Genomic DNA, 20,962 nt, shown 5'->3' with positions numbered 1-20,962 from the left:
TAAGGACTGTTAATCTGTCGTTTATCAGCTTAACAGTCGAGAAGATAGGATTCATTCAAAATTAACTTTACTTACTTACAGTGTGAACAGTGCACCCGTCATAGGATTTCCTGTCTCTCTCGAACAGCAGCAGTAACTGTCAGAAGAGTCCTGATTTTGACATTTCTTTGACAATCAGATTTTCAAAACTTTGAATTGTATGTTTTATGAGAATATGGCAGTGATGAAAGAGACAGCTCATCTTTCATGGATCTTAAGAGAACATTTATATTCAGTAAAGCCAGAAACACCAACAGTGACAGACAGAGGGATAGAGGGTGTCCAGTATCAGACAGGTCTTCCAGGCAGGAAACAGACAAAATGAAGAAATTGAATGCCACAAATGTGTGTTTTTACGGTTTTCACATAAAATGCCTTATCTTATATGAAAAATGTCATGATGAATAAAACACAAAACACAATCGTTTTAAACCCATCTCCCAGAGGAATATATTTCTTTATTCTCAATGATAAAAACATGATTGGTTACATGAAAGAGCACAGTGAAGTGAACATGGTCAACAGCGAGGCCAGCGACTCTTGATTTTCAACATTTTTTTTTGTAAACTCACAGAAACTGGATCCAAAATGGCCACCGTGGGTCAACCCTGGCTCACATTCACCCAAACGGGAACATCGTTATAATCATTCTCTTTCCTATTTTACAAGCTTTGTACAACATAAAAATAGATCAATAACTATGCTTACCATATCCATAACTATACAATATTTATTATTGCATTTTCAAATAAACATGCTTTTTAATCACTCATTTTTTATCATCTTTATCCCCCAAAAAACATAAAATAGAAGTACAGGTACCTATTGATAAGTGTTAAGGCGAGGACCAGCAGGGGGCGCTGTGTCACTACAACATTTTCAACCTGAATGGCATTTTTTAATAACATCTATCATTTTTAAAATAAGCTTATGGTTTGTAAGAAAATAAAGAATCCACATTTCTCTGGCACTTCAGTGTTTTCCTGTTTTTGGCCGTAGACAAACAACAGCAGAGGATGCAAACGGGCAGTGGAAGTGTGGTAAAGTGTGGTTTCCAGTATCAAACGGAAGGTTTTTGGAAGTACAAGTTTAATATTAATTTTATTAATGACAACAAATGCATTTTAAGCAGAACTAAACAATACAAAATACGATAGAAAACTCCTTTGCAGAGCATTCTGACTGACATTAACATTAATAACACTTAAAACCACCTTTACTCAAATGGCAAAAGTTAATTTAAAATAACCAAAACTGAATTAGATTTCTTAATGTATAATATGTTTTTTGAATCTATTATTTGATTAATGAGTGCAGACAGGCGTTAACACAAAAACACTTCCACATCGTTTTACTCTCCTGTCGTTTGTCCATGTTTTATTTATTTTTTGGTTGGCTAAAACAAGCTACAGTCTCCTTTTGCATAGCAATTCTCCACATCTCAATTTTCTCCTTTTACAATTTCAAAACACTTTTTTTCATTTCATTTTTTTTAGCTTTTATGACACAAACAAACAAGATCCCTTTGCCTTTTTTGCCAAATTTCCGCATCAATAATAGAAGTAACATAATAATAATTAAAAAAGTAGTGTTTTCTAAGTTTTCTCAAGTTGTCGTTAGGAAAATGATCCAACTTGAGTGCGCTGTGGACAGAGGCGTTTCAACCAGTTTTGTAAATAAAGTTTATGATTCAAATTAAGATTACAAGACGCAAAGAGACAACAGAACTGTTTCATGAATGATATGAGTATTAAGTGCTTTAGGGAAAGCATATGCTGAAATATTAGACCTGAGAAAGTCAACATTATATCTCTTTAGAAACCGGATTCTTCATAAACCTTGCATAAAATCTAGGTCAAATAAAGTGGGACAAAATGGATTTGAAAGTGGATTAACGCCATAACCTTTCTGCTTTTAAAAGGACTGTAGGTTCATGACAATCATTTTGTGATTATATAAGATATTCAAAAAATAACTGATCTTTATATTTTATCATTATATTTGACACATTTCTCTCAGCCTGTTTGACTGGCTTGATTTCTGCCAAGGTTTTATGAGACTGTTGTAGACTTGTAGAGGGGAGAGTCGGTGTAAGTGTACAGTGTTCCATTGTAGAAAAAGGTTCAGTTGTAGTCATCTGGACTCTGTTTTAGAAAAAAAAACTAAACATTTCAACTCTCATCCAAGAGTCGGTCAATCTGCTAATTTAGACCGGGAACTCAGATATTTATTCTATTCTGTGGTAAGTAGTTTGTTTGGAGGGTTAAAGTTCAATTTTCCTGTTGTTTATAATGTAATTTTGAAAAACCTGGAGGTAGACATCCAGGGCATTCTGATGCTAATCAGGTCCTCAGGGAAGAGAGAGAGAGACTGGGACAAAAGGGAGACTAACAGCCCATTAAAGGACTGATAGTAAACAAGAGGCTAGCTTGATAGAAAACAAAGAGGTGCAAGTTTCTGTTGAAACAAACTACTTTTTCTTTTACTTCAGGAGGGCCCGCCCAGTGGGCGGGGCTTACCACAGAATAGAATAAATATCTGAGTTCCCGGTCTAGAGTCGCAGATTGACAATGACTCTTGGATGAGTCGAAATGTCTTGTTTTTTCTAAAACTGAGTCCAGATGATACAACTGAACCTTTTTCTACAATATTTCAGACCAACATTCATGTTCATGTTTGTCAACACTGCCTCCTTCACTTGTATTTCAAACCACCCCTTCTCCTGCTTAAAATGTTCATCCCACTGTCAAACGTGTGAGTTGGGTCTTTTAGATGAAGATGTGAACCAGAATTTGAGTGCCTTCTGTGCTGATAAAGTGGAAAGGTCTACATTTCATATGCAAGTTTTCAAAGACAGTAATCTGGACAACCGTCCGCCTCTGGACAAATGAGGGATTATATCGACTTTAACACAACACAAAGTTAATAATGTTCATTGTTGCAATTTGCGTAATATTTACTATGGCATTGTGCAATGTTGGAGATGTTTTGTGAAATATGGTAAAGTAAATTTAGGCAAAGGTCGTTTTATTTTCGATGAAACTGGCTTCACAGAAATGTCGTAAGGTGCCATGTTGATTCTGCCTCCGTCCACAGTTTAGTGAAAACACTCGATGGATAATTCGCTCAAAGACCAGACAACGTCAGAGTAAACCGCTAACACAAAGTTGGCTCTGAGAACTACGGTCAGTATCGTTTCAAAGTATATTTTTAAAGACATTTCCCTCAAAAAGGTGCAACTCCGGTCCATGCACAGTGACTTGGTTTAGCATTGAAGCTGCTGTGCAACATCGCCGTGTAATGAAAGAGAAAAACTAAACAAAATCAACCCCCAAAAAGAAACAAAACGTGGAAAAGTCCCTTGGTCCAAGAAAGAAGGAGTTTAAAGAGGCGTGGCGTCAGTGACGACTTTGTCCCAAAAGTCTTTTAAAAATCTAATGTTCTTTTTATAGAAAGTGTTCTGTGTGCATCGCGATAAGACTCCACCCGCCTTTGGCACATTTAGGGAGGAAATCAAACACACCCTCGCCTGGCACTGCAGGAATGGCCATTTTAAGACAAAACATGACACAAAAAACAAAACAAAAAAACGTGTGGCACTGCTCTTTTAGGGAAGACTAGTGCGTCCTCCTGTCAAGGAACTTCAAAATGCCAAAGTGAAGTGTTAACTGTGAATGTGTGATGTGTGTTACTCAATGTAAAAGTGTGTAAAATAAAAAGGAATGCACTGGTTTTGTTGGTCCTGATATGAGGCGTTCAAGTGCTGCTGCTTCCTGTTCCTCTGATCTGAGGTCAGTTCACCTGGATCCCACGGGCGGGGCGGGTGGGGCTCCTCTCATCTGAGCTGAACACACAGAGGCAGAAGTACTTCAGTTTACAGATTAGTTAAGTCGTTTTGATTGACATGTACTTGTACTTCTATATTCATGGGTCCAAAGTGGTGTTCCACACTCATTACTACTGCCATATCAGCGAAAGCTCCTTCATGTAGGAGCTTAACTAACTTAACTAGCTTAACTAGTGTGAAAACCGAGAGACTCACCTTTGTTGTGTTTGCTGGGATAAACTTTGTTGAAATAACGATATTCTTCTGGAGGAGGAAGGTCCTCGATCGGGTGGAAGTTGAACTTGGATTCAAAATCATCTACAACAGAGCAACGATGATGATTATATGATTATTATTACTACTGTTACTATTATTATTACTACTATTACTATCATTATTATTATTATATGCAGAGGTGGGAAGAGTAGCCAAAGAAGTAACAAACGGCAATAACAATAACTTATAAAGTGTTGGACAATTTTTGGACAGTAAAAGACACTTTACAATACAAGATATAAAGTGAAAAGACAACAGTAAGGGTAAAGTTACTTCAAAATAAAGTTAAAAAGTATTTCAAAAACTACAACTCAAAGTAAGAGAAACTGTCTGGACGGAAAATCCAAATTCTTGAAATTCTATTAAATTAATGTTTTGTCCTTCCAATTACATTAAACAAAGCACACATTTTGGCTTTTTCAAAGGATAGACAAGAAAATGTAACTGAGCACTGCCCATCTCTGTATATAAGTATACGTATATAGTAAAGTGTATAAGTACTGTGTATAAATATATGTAGGGACAATGTTCACACAGTTTGTCGATTTCTGTACATTTACAGATGGAAAAGTATCAACTGCTGAGAACTTTATGCATTAACTGATTCAAAATAAAACGGAATAAAGCACTTAAATGGTCTCCCTTTTCGCCTCCTCCTTCACTTACTGACCTAGTATGGACTTGGAGTGCCCGGAGTGCCCGGAGTGCCCGTTTCGAACGGGTGGAGGTGGGGGCGGTGGTCCGGCCGGAGTCCTGGAGCTCAGAGACGAGCTGGAGCTGGAGGACGGTGGAGGAGGTGGTTTGCCCATGCGAGGCTCCGAGCTTTGGCCCCGGTACGGTGGAGGAGGAGGAGGAGCATCACGAGAGCCGTTACGAGAGCCGGACGAGGGCGGGGCCTGCGGGGCTGAGAGCAGAGAGGAGGGGCTTTACATGGACTGCTTAACACGCACTTCACGAGTCTTAAACTCATGGCGCAGTTATGAATATTGTATAAATATTAAGAGAGTAAAGCCTGCAGAAGCAAAAGTCCAGAGCTAACAAAGCTAACAGAGCTAACATCAGCTGTTTCCTGAGTAAAACAACTCAAAAACAATCAGAGAGTTGCATTTGTAGTTTCAATGCAAGTCAAACCTGTGACATTACATTACATATGTGAATCAAAAAATACATTTACAAAGAAGGTTGACATTGGACACGGAGTGTGGCGTAAACTGCAGCTTCACCACAGATGTAGACAGACTCAAAAATGTATAAATCAACTTATCGTTCCATAAATGATAGAAAGAACTATAAATGTGATATATATAAATAAAATAAATAATGTACACAATTTTATTGATTAAATTTTGAGCTTTCTCTATAATTTTTTGCTCAATGTTCTTTAAATTGTTTTATTATTATTCTGTAAAGCGCCTGACTCTCCTGAAAAGTACTATATAAATAAAGTATAACTAAACAAAAACAGTGTAAAAACTGTAGGTTGTGTTCACGTGACCTCACAATATTGTAGGATATTTCAAATGCAGCAGGTCAGAATTCTAAGGTAGAATTTGCTTTTTAAATTAAAGTTCAAATGTCAAGTTTAGTTTATTTCTCATTTGCACGAGACTTCAAAAACAACCACACATGTTCTTCTGTATCTACCTCTGTATCTACCTGCGTTGCACCAATGAAATTTCCCCATGTGGGACAATAAAGGAATATCTTATCTTATCTTATCTTACAAACAACGGACATAAGTTACAAAACACTAAAAGTACCATGAAAAATGTGACACGGTGAAAGTAAGCAAGATAAAAAAAGTGAATATGATGAAGTTAAGTGCATTGCTCAAGCTCGTGACGCTTTGTGGGAAGAAGCTTTTAGCGTGAAAGGTTTTACATTTGATAGAACGATATCTTCTTCCTGAATGGAGACGTTCAAACTTGGCTCTGCCACAGCGTGCTCAGAGTCCTGAAGGATTCCAAGGCTCAGTTTAAACGTCTACACTTGAAGAGCCTCAAGAAGTCCACATTATTTAAAGCTTTTCTCTCTTTAGATGAAACATTACCGAGCCACAAAGAGACACAGCCAACAAGACGACTTTCAATGGTGAAGCAATTAAAGTTTTTTTGTGAATTCTCCAAGTTTACACAAAAAGAAAAGCGTAAGTGTCAGACATTTGCACTCTTTCATTAATTGTACTTCAGAGTGTGCGATTTGGATGGAAGATGACGTTAGGACTAAAACCAAAGAGGAGATTGGAAGTGGGTTGTTTTCTTTACTCAACACCCATTTGTACCTCTGCTCTGTAAGATGATTCATTGTTGTCACAGATGAGACCGATGATAGTTTTGTCAGCATATTTAACGATTAGATCACTATCATGGGAAGCAAGAATGTCATATAAAGAGTATATTAGACTCAAAATGCACCATGAGGCCTCCCAGTGCTCACAAAAATGTCATTCATTCTAACTTTTTGTGATCTGTCAGTTAAAAACTATAACTCAAAGTACAAATGACATCACTCAAATCAAGAGTCCTGAGTTTATGGATAAGTCTGGAAGGAAAAGGGGATTCAAAACTGAGCTCAAACAGCATTCTGTTCAGAGCACGATTCTTTAATTTCATTCAAGCGTTAAAACATGGCTCTTTAAAGGTCCCATATCATGCAAAATCGACTTTTCAGAGCTTTTAACCTTCTTACAGTGCTATTGGTGCCTCATATATGTGCCAAAAGTGTTTTTTGATTTTTTAGCGAGAGTACAGACTCTCTCCTTCTCCTCGGATGAGCAGACAAACGAGGGCTACTCACAATCGCTTCAGAATCACTATTCCCTCTTTTTATTTATGTGCTGTTTTTCATGACTAGCAGCGGAGAGGCAACAGCATGTGTGACATCTTCAAAATATGACAAAAAATAAGTCACGTGACTGAAACCCATGATTAGAGCTACACAGGCCCCGCCCACCATCTGAGATAATGACATTAGTAAATTCTAGACCGAGAACACAACATGTTGAATATTGAATATGTAAATAACTGCCTTCCTGATCGAGGTTGGCGTGTTGTGTGTGTCAGAGTGGCTCACCCGTCCTGCGTCCGGGCGGTTCCCTGGCAGGGGGTGGAGGGCGAGCCGTCTGATTGGTCGGTGTGGGCGGGGCGTGGTTGCGGCTCTGGTGGCTGCTGCTGCTGCTTGATGAGTGCTTCTTGTGCAGTGAGTTGTGTCTCTGCGGGAGCTCCGGAGCGTCTGCGTGCGACGGCCCGTTGGAGTTGGGTCGGTACGGCGGCGGAGGAGGCGGAGCAGGAGTGGCTCCAGTCTGTGACCTGTGAGGGTCAAGTTCAGTTACAAACACAGAGGCTCAGACAAGAGGCATGTTCAGGGATGCCACATTTTATACTCTTTAAATGTATTTAGAGGTATGCAATATCGACAAAAGTGAATATCAATTATTATGATTCATTTTGGAGTATCCCGATAACAATAGTCAGCTGATATTGTGTAAATCTAACTGTGTTAAAACATGTCTTTAAATGTATTAGCTGAGGTTTATTGTCAGTCAAATGTGAAATGTCTGTAAAATGAATCACCAAATTGCAGAAATATCACCTCAGGCCACAAAAAAGAAAGTTGTGTGTTTCTGGTCACTTGAAAGACCTGAATTTCAACGTAAAGAAAACATTTTATCGCATATTTACTGTCCGCACGTTTTGAGAAGGTCAAATTGTGAGAGAGAATCCAACAGCTGCGGGAAAAAAATCATCTGTGTGAATCGTAAGATATGAAAATTGCTGCACTTTTGATCAGTTTTTGGTCAGCGTGCAGACTGGCGGTGGCGATTCCAACTACTGCTGGAAATGCTGATTAGCAAGTGATCCATTTGGTCAACGAGACTCCACAGAAGGGCTGGGCACTGACAAGCAATGGTGCTTTGGAACACTTTTTGGGACGAGTGGATCTACACGTGCGCAGGGCAACAGCTCTGTTATGGTGTGTCCGCGTTTATCTCACCGGTTAGATTAACTCGGCGGATGCGGGAGACGGGGGCGGGACTTTTTGAACCAAAAACACTAGGCCCGCTTTACATGTGGGATATAATCATCTAATCGTTTTATGAGCAAACATCTTTCACAAACGTGGTGTGAGTACAGCGCCAGATCAACTCGGGGAACATGCAGCTGCAAGACGCCCCTAAGTGGGATGTACCACCGGAGCATAACTGATGTGGCTGATATCACAATCACAGAACCAGATGAAGACTTAAAACACTGGAGTAAACCTTTAACCTTTAACCTGAAACAATAAGAATCTGTACCTGTTTGAGGAGGAAGACAAGGGCCGCTCGGGCCGCTCTGACCCTCTGCCCGGCGTGGGTGGGAGGGGCTTCTCTCTGTTGTGTGAGTTCTTCTGATTGGCTGGCGGTGGTGGCGGGGCGTTGGATTGACGGCCGAAGGGCGACGGTGGGGGCGGAGCCGAGGAGCTGTGTTTCATGCCGCTGGAGGGGGGGGGGCGTGTGATGTCGGGCAGAGATGGCCGTTGGGAGCGCAGCGGTTCGGAGGGGGGGGGTTTGTTGGAGCGGGACGGCGAGGGGGAGGGTGAGCGACCTGCGGGAGGGCGAGGGGCAGACGGGCGAGCACCGGGTGGCCGCAGGGCGGAGCGGCCAACAGAACCATCTGAGGAGAGAGACAGAGAGGGTCAGCGGACGAGGGCTGCAACTGACAATCATTTTGCCCATCGATTAGTCTTGAGATTATTCATTTTGAATTTGAAATGCCAGTAAAGATCAGATTTTTACTCAATTTGACCCAGATTAAGTGGAGATGACGCTGCTTGACGGATATAGTTTTTTGATAATTAAAAAAAAAAAAAAAAAGTAAATGTGTCCTGTGTCATTTTGATGTCATTCCTGCTTTGTAGGCGTCATAAAATGTATTTTCTCACACATGGCATATTTCGGAGTCCATTTATAGTCCAGATAACAATTGTTCCATTATTAAATTTGTTTGAAATTATGTATAGAAAATGATATTCAGTTGTAGTCATCTTTACACAGTTTGAGAAAAAAAAGACGCTTCGACTCTCATCCAAGTCATTCTCAATCTGTGGCTCTGGTCTGAGAACACGGATACTTGTCCTACTCTGAGTAAGCCCTGCCCACCAGGCGGAGCCTCCCGACAATAGCTTGTCCTATTTTTGTTTTTCTTTACACTGTAAGTTTCACCTGAAAACAACAGCCCTGTAATGGGTCATCAAAGTCCTATGATCACCTGACTGTAACTCCCTCCTCACTGATTAGAACCTGATGAGCACCTGAAATGCCAGGGCTGATGTCGTCATGGTTTCACAATGCTGCCGGATTTGAACCTTAAACCTCCATTTCTGTTTAAAAAGGATTCTCGTTTTTAACAAAAAAGGGCCTCCTCTTTCAAAGAATCTCTTCTCCTGCTTAAAATCTTCACGTATCTAAATCTTGCTTTGTCTAAGGACATGGGCTGCTGGGACATTGACCCTATGAACACTCTCCAAATTGTGAGAGCGAATCCAAAAGCTGCGGGGAAAAAAAAATCATCGGTGGGGATCGTAAGATATGAAAATTGTCGCACTTTTGATAGGTTTCGTTTTACCTACGGGCGCATGTTTGCAGAAGCTTGCGCAGATGCTGTTTGGTCAGCGTGCAGATGTCATGTTGGGGGCGATCTGCACGCCCGGGATTGCAGCGGTGAAGATATTTGGCGTGACTGTCGTAAAATGCTCACATCATCCAGTGACAATAATAAAAATAGTGAACGTAGAAGTCTGTAAGACATTTTTCAACGTTTTCAACAAACATCATGGTGAGGTATCAGATGGTTTCCTTGTGACTGCACAGTGCGCCCTGGACTACAACAACTCTCACGCTGTCACGCTGTGGGCGGGGCTATGCAGAACCTCAATCAGGAAACTGAATTTGACAGTCAAAGTCGGTAGGTCGGACAAATCCGACCTGGATTTTTTTTTTTCAATGTTACCGGAAACACACTTTTTTTCTGGCCTTAGTGTATCAGCTGAGGACCAAGGCTACGGTCTACCTCTACCACCCACAGAGTAGACTAGTTTTTGGTTTTACATATCGGTAGTAGGGGAACTGACAGTGCTCGTTCAGTACAGGGTTCTGTTCATTGAACCGAATTGGTCCTTTTTCTGGATCAAGGTTGGTGTTCTTCCCTGCTTTATCCAGTCAGCCTTCATGCTGTCAAGAAGTGCCTTGGGATGGCACCAAATTGTTGTTGTTACTATTATGCTGTGTCTGTATCCTGTTGAACCCAGGTACAACCTGTCATTCTTTGGCCTTCACACACTTTTGCTTTTGGTTAGGCCAGTCCATGTGCATGCATGACGTAAATGCCGTACACACAACAGATTGTTGCTATGAGCTAATTTCCATACATTTCTTGGGAACTTTATCTGGATATGGTGTTGCTGTGAAGCACTGCACTGGTGAACAGTTTTCACTGTGACCAGTCTATGGAGGATGTCATGGTTTTAGTCTCTGCACCGTTACAGTGATTTCCTTCAACAGATGGCTCGAGTGTAACTTCTTGTGTCCTTTTCTCCTTGACCAGCAAGGAGCTGCATCTGGAGGTGGTCTATATCCACTAAGCGGATGCGACTGTGATAAAGCCTTCACTCAGTGAGTTCTGAACTCAGGAGTCCTCAGGACTATGCCAATATTCATTCAGTGCTTAAGCACCTCTGGCAGTCAGTAGGGATGAAATGGAACAAAAGTTACAAGTTTAACTATAGTACTCAAATGGTATGGTACTATGGTCAATCAGAATACTTAGCCTCTAATTGGCCATCCGATTGTCTGCGTGCGACGAAGTGTGACATTGTTGGTATTGATACTACGCATGCGCAAAGGGATTCATTCAGTGCTTAAGCACCTCCTCTGGCGATTATCCGGGATGTACAGAACTGTAGTTTAAAATACTTTGTAGTTTAGTTGTAGTAGTCTCTGGCAGTTTTTGTCACATTTAACTTTATTTTGTCTGTCAGGGAGTACAATTTTGTAACGCCAGTCACAAACATGAGGAATAGTAACATGTTAGACAATGGGAATGAAGGAAAACTACCATATTTTCCGGACTATAAGTCACACTTTTTCACATAGTTTTGGCCGGGGTGCGACTTCTACTCTGGAGAGACTTATTTCTGATATTTTTCGTTATTTTTGTGCCTTCTCAGCTCTCTCACGGCCCGAGAGAGCGCCGTGCCCGAGAGAGCGCCGTGCCCGAGAGAGCGCCGTGCCCGAGAGAGCGCCGTGCCCGAGAGCGCTCTTGGTGTTTACGGAGCGCTCATGTAACCCCGGTTACGTATTTCAAAAAGCGCTCATTGATAAATATCCAGGTAGCTTCCTGCTCCATCTCCCTCTTATGGCGGGTTGATGCGGCTGAGGTTGATCTGGACTGAGCGGCTCTGATATGATGACTCGTGAGTTTTTTTTACTGCGGGTGATTATCAACACCCAAGCAGTTCGCCTCTCAATGTAATGTTTGCTCTTCCTCCCACTGCGACTGTGGCAGCTGGTATCTGGTCTGGACAAACATGGTCCATAATCATCTACTTCTACCTTTTATTTAATCTGATTCAGTGGCGAGTTTTACAAATAGTTCATTTAAAGTATTTACTCAACTCACTGCGCATCATTCTGTTTTTGAAGTAGTTATTTGTACTTTTCCGCGTGGCTAACGTCCGCCTTTTTCGTACTGAACTCCTTTAGCGGAGCAGCTATTTAAGTTTTGTAATGAAGGTTTAAGAAATATGGGCCGAATTAACAAATGAAACACTAATATGTTGACTATTGTAACGTACGTTTAATTCGTCTGACATGTTGTACCGCTAACTGGCTCCTGTTTTGTATAAATCAACTGCTAATACTAGAACAGCTCATTGTTTTGTAGCGACGCACCGCACGTGCTATTAGCAACACATTGCGCTACAGAGCTACAGAGAGCATCTGCGGTGAGACCCTGTTTTTGCTCTTAAGTTTATGGATCCTGTACATACTTTGATTGTCCTCGTTTGCTCACTGTAAATATTCTATTACTTCTTTGGGAACTGGGTGTTTTTTCGACTGAGCAATCTTTTTTTTCACGGAAGCTAAAACGAACTGTGACACAGAGGAAGAATAATTCAGCGGATTTAGTGATTTGAGGTAATACTGATGCTGTGGTAAACTTGTTGCCATGTTCTTTATGCTATAGTCTGACTGCTAATATCTAACGTTAACATACCACTTAACAACAGTTTGTTACAGTTCATTGTCTATGCGTCATGTAGCTGATGGTGTTATGTTAGCATACGTAAACCTATTCATCATGTTCTGTTATTATTTTAAATTGCATTTCAAGATCAAAATAATCGTAAAACGAAAATGTTATATTGTGACATCCCTAGTCACTAGCATAAAATGTTCATCCACATCATTACAACATAAATCATGTTAAGTAATCTAGATGTTATACCCAATCATTTTGCCATAATATAGTAAGAAAAATATTGGAGTGAAAAAAGTGTGCCTGGATCAATTTCAAGACAATAAATGTAAAGTTGATTTTCTGATACAGATCTTTCATGTACAAACTGCAGAATCTTCAGTGTGTGACACAACACTTATAAATACATAAAATCTCTTGGCAAAGCAGCAAATATAGAAACTGCTGCAGAGACAAAACTACACTGAATTATTTATTGTTTATTCACAGAGGCCAAGACTGTGGGAGGGATACAAACCTCAAGCACAAAGTTTGGTGTGCAAACTGCAATGCTTTAACTTAAATAAATGATTTAATTGTAAATAACTGCTAAATCATTTAATTCATGTCTTGTCTTTCATGGTATGAGATTTGAGTTATGTGCCACATCTATATTTTACAGACACTAAGAGGTGGGTCCATTTTAGTAATGTGCGTAATACAGAATCCATATTGTGTCGCTTGTTTGGAGAAAGGACACGGTTACATAGCTTTGTACTAATTTATAAAAAACAATATGATTGACTGGATAGAAATTCAATGTTAAGGATTCAAAAACAGGACTTTACAAGTCTGATGTAAATATACAAATGCACTGTAATAAGTTTGAGTGTAATTGACATTTACCTCCAACCGAGCGCAGTTTGGGCATTCCTCCCTGGAACAGACCTGCCATTCCCATTGGGGCCCCGCCTCCTCCTCCTCCGCCTCCTCCTCCTCCTCCTCCTCCGCCTCCTCCTCCTCCTCCTCCTCCTCCTCCTCCTCCACCGCTGCCAGAATCTGGGACAGACACATTTCAATATTCAAACCTTTGACGACAATACAAGCTTTCACAGATGATACGCATTTAAATTAAACATGGAAACACCATCTCATGCAAAAGCTACAGTGAAACTCCCACAGGGACAACTCCAGTGACGAGACAGACTTTTAACAAGAACAAAACCAGAATTTGAATTTACAATTTTTTTTCCATTTCTATGATATTCATTTTGTATGTGTTGATTCAAAGCGATGGACAGGCGTAAATGGGCAAATTTTCATCACACAGGCTTTTTAGCATTATCATTATCCAATACATCTATTAAACTTTTTTTTAACTTTTTTATCAGGCTATTTAAATGAATTCAACCCTTCAGTTCTCGCTCCTTCAACACTGTGTTGAGAGAACGGCTGAGAAAAAGAGAGGAAGAGCCTTTTCTCTCACATTTGAGTTTGAAAAGCTCTGCATCGTCCACAAGTAAATTAGACGCGTGTGTATTTGAATTGTTCTTTTTTTTAAATCATTTTTTACAAAGTGATTATTTGCATAAGGCCTACACGAAATTGGGAATTATTGCGATATGACTGTTAAGAACTATGATATTGATACTACTGCAATATATGAATATTACTTTTTGAATAGGGCTTCAACTAACTATTTTAGAGGTCAATTTGTCAGCGATTATTTCTGTTGTACACAATTTTTAACCAAACAAATAAATGAAATTAAATATGGCAATTATTGGCATGGTATTGAGGAAATTGTTTATAATTTTTTGACATTTTAATTTAATAGTCTCACCATCTTTGTTATACAAGGTATACGAGTATTATGATAAATGTTTTAAAGTCTGTATAGTCCAGATAATGATTACCCCATTATAAATATGATTACGACTAGTCACGTTTAGTTGATTCATTGGCCCTAATCTTGACAAAATAAGTCGGAATAGGTCGAAACCGAGACTAAATGAAGGCTAATTCAGACTGAAGAAGAAAAAACATGAATACAATCTATCTTTTTCAATACTTCCATTCTAAAGACGATGCATTTCTTCAGATGGAAGACCTGGTGTTATTGTGATGCATTTCGTTTGTTGCGATATCGATTATTGTGTTAGCCTGTGATATTAGCATCAATATTGGTCCAATCACCAGGGAATAAAATCTGAGACGGAGTTTAAAGTGTTCTCCGTCAGAATATGCTCACTACAAGTCACTATGTAGGGGAGACTCAGTTTAAAGGTGAAATATTATGCATTCTTTGTATTGTTATTGGCCTAAACAAGCTCGAGTGAATTCATTTCAAACGTTTAATTAAAAAAAAAACTAAACAAAACAGAAGATTCTCAGAGCTATGCCACAGATCGAGAAAACACCACACCTCAAGGAAATTCAGGAGTGAGTGTTTTTCAAACTCGGAGGGAGAAGATTTTCTAACCAGGATGAATCAAACTAGAGTAAATGAATCTAAATGTTACTCCAGGGATGTTTATGATGAGGAGGCAATGTTAAAACTCAAATAAAAGTCAAATTAGCCTAATACATGTCCTTTAACACTTTCATGTCGGTGCCAAACGTAAAGACAGAGGATAAAACCGGCAAAATCGTCCCGTCCACACTACCAGTTCACATTTGTTTCTGAGTTTAGTTATGAATTCACTCACTCTCTATAATGGGGGCGCTGCGGTCGTTGATCTGACCGACTTTCTTGAGTCTGGCTCCTTTGTGGATATCACTAAGAAGGGCTCCGCGACCTTTGACCTCTGACGAGTTGAGCTTGGGAGCCGTGGTGTTCGCCTGAGGAATAGGAACAGAGAATTATTGATGTTTTCTTATGACAAAAACACAAGACAGTTCTCAAAATGTTAATGTGTATCAAAAGGTGCACTGTGTTTGCTCTGCCTGGAATGCTCCACATTATGGCATTATATCCATCTATAGCATCTAGAGCTGTGCATTTGATCACATTTTAATCAAGATTGTAATGTTTGTTTGGATGTCGGAGGAATAAATTTGACTAGTTTTTCTTGTGGCAAGACTAAGACTGTCGCAATATAAATTTCTAGTGTCATGATTATTGAGAGGAAAGAAAATAATTCACAAATATAGCCGCAAGCGGCAATGATCGGCCCTCGCCACACCGCCACGCCGCAAGAGGAGGGGGCTTTTATTACGCCTACTGCTGAATCTGTGACGCTGTCACATCTTCTCCCCTTTGTTTTACCATGAAAAAGCAATTTTATTTTGAATTCTTGGCAAAATGTGCAGCTTTGCCGCACAGAGACCGTGACTCCTTGAATAAAAATGTGGATAACTTTTGATGGTCCACCCCTGAAGATGAGTCTCACCAAATTTCAGGTTAATAGGGCTGACGCCCTGGGAGGAGTTGGTGAAAGTATAAAGTGTAAGCATGTTCTGGTGATTTCCCCATTGGAATAACATGGGAGGTTTCGGTCATCGCTACGGCAAAGCCATAACAATTATGACATGGGTCTCATTGACTTTTTTGATGGGGATTCTAAAATTGAGTTGTGTGTCAAATTTCATAAAATTTCGCAAAACTAAACATTTAACCTCCATATAAAATCTGTAGGGGGCGCTGTGGCGCCAAATTAATTTATTTCACTTCAAGTAGGTTTAGGGCAAAGAGTTTAACAACTGATTCTAATTTGACGAAATTCAGACTTTATCTGCGCAAATGGCAGAAATGTTAAATTTGGGAGATTTCTGAAATTCTAGTTAAAGTTTGCGGCTTCACCGCACAGAGACCGTGACAGGTATCAATGTAATTTGAATAACTTTTGATGTCCCACTCCTCAGTAGCATTTTCACCAAATTTCAGCTTTTTAGGGCCAACGCCCTGGGAGGAGTTCGTAAAAGTACGACGTTTGGAAAAACTCTGAGTCATGTTAAGCCATTTTTGAAGCAATATGGCCGACATTTGGTTGGGCGGACGGCGTTGCCGTAATAATATTTTTTACTTCTCTTGTCACCATCTACCTCTGCGCCAAATTTCATGATTCTACGATCAGATTTTTTTTGGGTCATTTCCTATCTCTCAATGCATTTTTGGTACATTTGGGGGCGCTGACACGCCAATTTATTTATTTTAGAAAAGGGAAATAGCCAGAATGTAGAGAGGCACGATTTTTAGAGGTGTGCAAATTTTTGTGACTTTGTCAATGTTCACTGGGTGAAAAATAGGGGGGTTGGTCCCGAGAAGAAGAAGAAGAATTGAAGCCGCAAGCGGCATCCAACGGCCCTCGCGGGCCGCCGGCCTTCCGACTCTGCGCTTTCGACTTGATAAAGATGGCGCCCTTATTGTGTGTTGAATAAAAAAAGAACTTGACAGACGGCGACACAATTGACATGGCCAATCCAGTGCAAATCAACACAAGTGTGAGTCAAATTTGCTGCGCCGCCGCACAGAGACCGTAGCACTTGGAATAAAAATATGGATAACTTTTGATGCCGCGCTTGTCCAGAGGACGTACGCCGATTTTGAAGTTGGTGGGCAAAACGCACTAGGAGGAGTTTGTTAAAGTGTAAAACATAAAAATATGGTAATTTGAGAGATTTTGCTGTTTTCCCATTTGTGACATATATTTGCGGGTCAGCCACACAGAGACCGTAGCACTTAGAATCAAAATATGGATAACTTTTGATGCCTCGCTTGTGTAGATGATTTTCCCCAAATATGAACTTGATCGGACAATCGCCCTAGGAGGAGTTCGTTAAAGTGTGAAGCGTAAAAATGTGGTCATTTTAGAGATTCCGCTGTTTTCCCATTTGTGACATATATATGCGGGTCAGCCACACAGAGACCGTAGCACTTAAAATCAAAATATGGATAACTTTTGATGCCCCGCTTGTGTAGATGATTTTCCCCAAATATGAGTTTGATCAGACAATCGCCCTAGGAGGAGTTCGTTAAAGTGTGAAGCGTAAAAATGTGGTGATTTGAGCAATTTCGCGAATTTCCCATAAGGATATCATGGGATGTTTCTGTCATCGTTACGGTTACGCCGTACAAAATATGACTTTGGCTCTCATACTTTTATGATCAGGATTGCAAATTAGAATTTTGTGCAAAATATAATGTCATTTGGAAAAACTCTATTGTTTATAGGCCACTCTGAAGGCCAAATAGTCAGAATTCAGGGAAAAGTTTGCGGCTCCGTCGCACAGAGACCGTAAAAGTTATCCTTAAAATTTGGATAACTTTAGATGCCCCACTTGTCTAGGGGACGTACACCGATTTTGAGGTTGGTGGGCAAAACGCCCTAGGAGGAGTTCGTTAAAGTGTGAAACAGAGAAATGTGGATATTCGAGAGATTTAGCAATTTTCCCATAGGGATAACATGGGAGGTTTCCGTCATGGCTACGACTACGCCGTAAAAATTGAGGCATAAGTTTGATTGGCCTTTTGCTCGGGACCCCAAAATAGAATTTTGGGCAAAGTTTAGAACATTTGTGTAAAACCAGTTTTTGTCCATCAATGTTCACTCAAAGGCAACTCTGTAGGGGGCGCTATCGCGCCCATTTCAATTTTGTCATCATAAACTGGTCCAAACTTGAAAGTTTAACAACTGATTCAAATTTGGTCCTAATCGGACTCGTTTTGATCAAATGGGAGCAATTTTTAGATCTGCAATATCCCAAAATAAGTTGTCCAACTTTGCGGCTGCGCCGCACACAGACCGGTAAAGGTATCTCAAAAAATTGGATAACTTTAGATGCCCCACTTGTCCAGAGGACGTCCGCCGATTTTGAGGTTGGTTGGCAAAACGCCCTAGGAGGAGTTCGTCAAAGTTTGACGTGAACAAAATGGCTAACACCGCGTGTTTTCATTTTCAAAGGAAGATGGCGGCCATAGGGTAAGTCTGGGGGCGTGGCCACAATAATATTTTTTTTTTGTCCTCACGAGAGGAATGCGTGTCCCGAATTTCGTAGCTTTACGCCAAAGTTGACCTCGGGGCGTCTCCCATAGGCGCAATGTATTTTGACTTTTGTCGGTGGCGCTGTCGCGCCATTTTTTAACGAAAAAAAAAATGGCCCAGAAAAAATCTAATTTTTCGCCGATTCTGAATTTTGGGCAAAGTTTGGTGAGTTTTTGAGCATGTTCAGGGGGTCAAATTAGAGCTCAAAAAGGAGAAGAACAAGAAAAATAATAAAAAATATAGCCGCAAGCGGCAATGATCGGCCCTCGCCACGCCGCCGCCACGCCGCAAGAGGAGGGGGCGCTAACGCGCCCCAATTGTTCTTTTATTGCGCCTACTGCTGAATCTGTGACGCCGTCACATCTTCTCCCCTTTGTTTTACCATGAAAAAGCAATTTTATTTTGAATTCTTGGCACAATGTGCGGCTTTGAATAAAAATGTGGATCACTTTTGATGGTCCACCCCTGAAGATGAGTCTCACCAAATTTCAGGTTAATAGGGCTAACGCCCTAAGAGGAGTTTGTGAAAGTATAAAGTGTAAACATGTTCTGGCGATTTCCCCATTGGAATAACATGGAAGGTTTCGGTCATCGCTACGGCAAAGCCATAACAATTATGACATGGGTCTCATTGACTTTTTTGATGGGGATTCTAAAATTGAGTTGTGTGTCAAATTTCATAAAATTTCGCAAAACTAAACATTTAACCTCCATATAAAATCTGTAGGGGGCGCTGTGGCGCCAAATGAATTTATTTCACTTCAAGTGGGTTTAGGGCAAAGAGTTTAACAACTGATTCTAATTTGACGCAATTCGGACTTTATCTGCGCAAACGGCAGAAATTTTAAATATGGGAGATTTCTGAAATTCTAGCTACAGTTTGCGGCTTCGCCGCACAGAGACCGTGAGAGGTGTCAATGTAATTTGGATAACTTTTGATGTCCCACTCCTCAGTAGCATTTTCACCAAATTTCAGCTTTTTAGGGCCAACGCCCTGGGAGGAGTTCGTAAAAGTACGACGTTTGGAAAAACTCCAAAATCATGTTTAGCCATTTTTGAAGCAATATGGCCGACATTTGGTTGGGCGGACGGCGTTGCCGTAATAATATTTTTTACTTCTCTTGTCACCATCTACCTCTGCGCCAAATTTCATGATTCTACGATCAGATTTTTTTTGGGTCATTTCCCATCTCTCAATGCATTTTTGGTACATTTGGGGGCGCTGACGCGCCAATTTTTTTATTTTAGAAAAGGGAAATAGCCAGAATGTAGAGAGGCTCGATTTTTAGAGGTGTGAACATTTTTGTGACTTTTCGTCAATGTTCACTGGGTGAAAAATAGGGGGGTTGGTCCCGAGAAGAAGAAGAAGAAGAAGAAGAAGAAGAAGAAGATTCCGATGCGAAAACAATGTTTCCCATTTTTCAAATATCATAAACTATACATTTTCGGAAAGCGCTCGCGCTTTCCTACCTCATGGTGTGGGTCCCTGGTCACTGACGGGTACTTTCGTTAATTTTGAGTGGGCTCCGCCCACTTTGTGTTTTTGGCCCTCTATACAGTAATAATGTTCAATTTTTGCATTACATGCTTATATGCATGGAACATGCAAGAGATGGGGAACGTATTCGTGAGCTACTTAGGGCAAATGAGTGCTTTATATGGGGATGACGACCGCGAAGCGGTCGTCATCCCAATTTAAAGTGCTCGCCCGTTTACAACGGTAATGTTCCATTTTCCTACTATTAATTAGTATGCACGGGGCGTGCGTGAGTGAAGGAGTGCGTTAGTGAGTGTTTGGAAGTGGGCGAGCGCTTCGCGCTCGATTACGTGCGCACTTTCGCAGCCGTGCTTCGCACGGCCTTACGAGATTAATAGGCCTCTCGCCAGCTTGTGGCGCTCGGGCCTAATTATGTAATCATTGTGGTATAGAAAATCAGTACATCAAACACACACACTTGTCTTTATTGTGACCTGAATAATCACGATTATCAACAGGCAAAGCAAAAACATGTCACCTTTAAAAAAAACTTTTGTAAATGGTGATTACTCTTAGCAGTACTCTTGTACTCTTGTATGTTTTCTGAGCTCAGTAAATACTGTTAAACGTGTTGACTTTACTGCAGACAGACCTGGTTGAAGGTGGGGGGAGGTGGGGGTCCAGGGGGAGGGGGGGGGAGGGGGAGGAATGGGCATCCTGTCCCTCTGACGGCTCCTCGGTCTGGAACAACGCTCCGGACTTCACTGCCTCCTCTGGAGCCGCTCACACTCTCTCCTGAGGACACAGACATGTTACCATCAGACATCTTTATCAAACTTTTGTTACCATCAGACATCTTTATCAAACTTTTGTTACCATCAGACATCTTTATCAAACTTTTGTTACCACCAGACATCTTTATCAAACTTTTGTTTGTCAGGACAAACTTCACTTAACTAATAAAGACTGTTTTGAAAGTGCAACAGAGATCATCATATTTGAAGCAGCATTGCTAATCGTCCATAAAGATGCATTAGCTAAGAGGTCATCAAAAGGGTCATGGAACTAATAACCAGCTAAGTCGCTTTTGATAAAAATAATAACTGTAGTGTCAGAATACTTTTTGAATGAACGCTAACCAGGA

General features: G+C 40.6%; 1 protein-coding gene across 1 annotated transcript; it reads right to left on the bottom strand.

The window, feature by feature from the left end:
- Positions 1 to 461: 461 nt before the first annotated feature.
- Positions 462 to 20,674, bottom strand: wipf2a (WAS/WASL interacting protein family, member 2a). The gene is made up of 9 exons (XM_072462588.1): positions 20,665 to 20,674; positions 20,471 to 20,613; positions 15,066 to 15,198; positions 13,264 to 13,416; positions 8,439 to 8,796; positions 7,214 to 7,449; positions 4,812 to 5,045; positions 4,082 to 4,183; positions 462 to 3,883 (listed from the first exon to the last, which is right to left on the bottom strand). The coding sequence occupies exons 1-9, from the start codon at positions 20,672 to 20,674 to the stop codon at positions 3,837 to 3,839; spliced, it is 1,416 nt and encodes a 471-aa protein (XP_072318689.1). The 3' UTR covers positions 462 to 3,836.
- Positions 20,675 to 20,962: the final 288 nt, after the last annotated feature.

The sequence above is a fragment of the Eucyclogobius newberryi genome, unplaced genomic scaffold (assembly GCF_026437365.1).
Source record: "Eucyclogobius newberryi isolate DKJ021-1_F unplaced genomic scaffold, fEucNew1.0.hap1 SCAF_4, whole genome shotgun sequence".
Classification (NCBI taxonomy): Eukaryota; Metazoa; Chordata; class Actinopteri; order Gobiiformes; family Gobiidae; genus Eucyclogobius; species Eucyclogobius newberryi.
This window is presented reverse-complemented; position numbering and strand designations above follow the sequence as displayed.

Bases quoted from the DNA above. Each gene is read 5' to 3' on its own strand.
- wipf2a (XM_072462588.1), bottom strand. The intron at 13,417-15,065 runs GTGAGTGAATTC...TGTCTGTCCCAG, and splicing joins CAGCGCCCCCATTATAGAGA to ATTCTGGCAGCGGTGGAGGA. The intron at 8,797-13,263 runs GTAAATGTCAAT...CTCTCTCCTCAG, and splicing joins CAAACTGCGCTCGGTTGGAG to ATGGTTCTGTTGGCCGCTCC.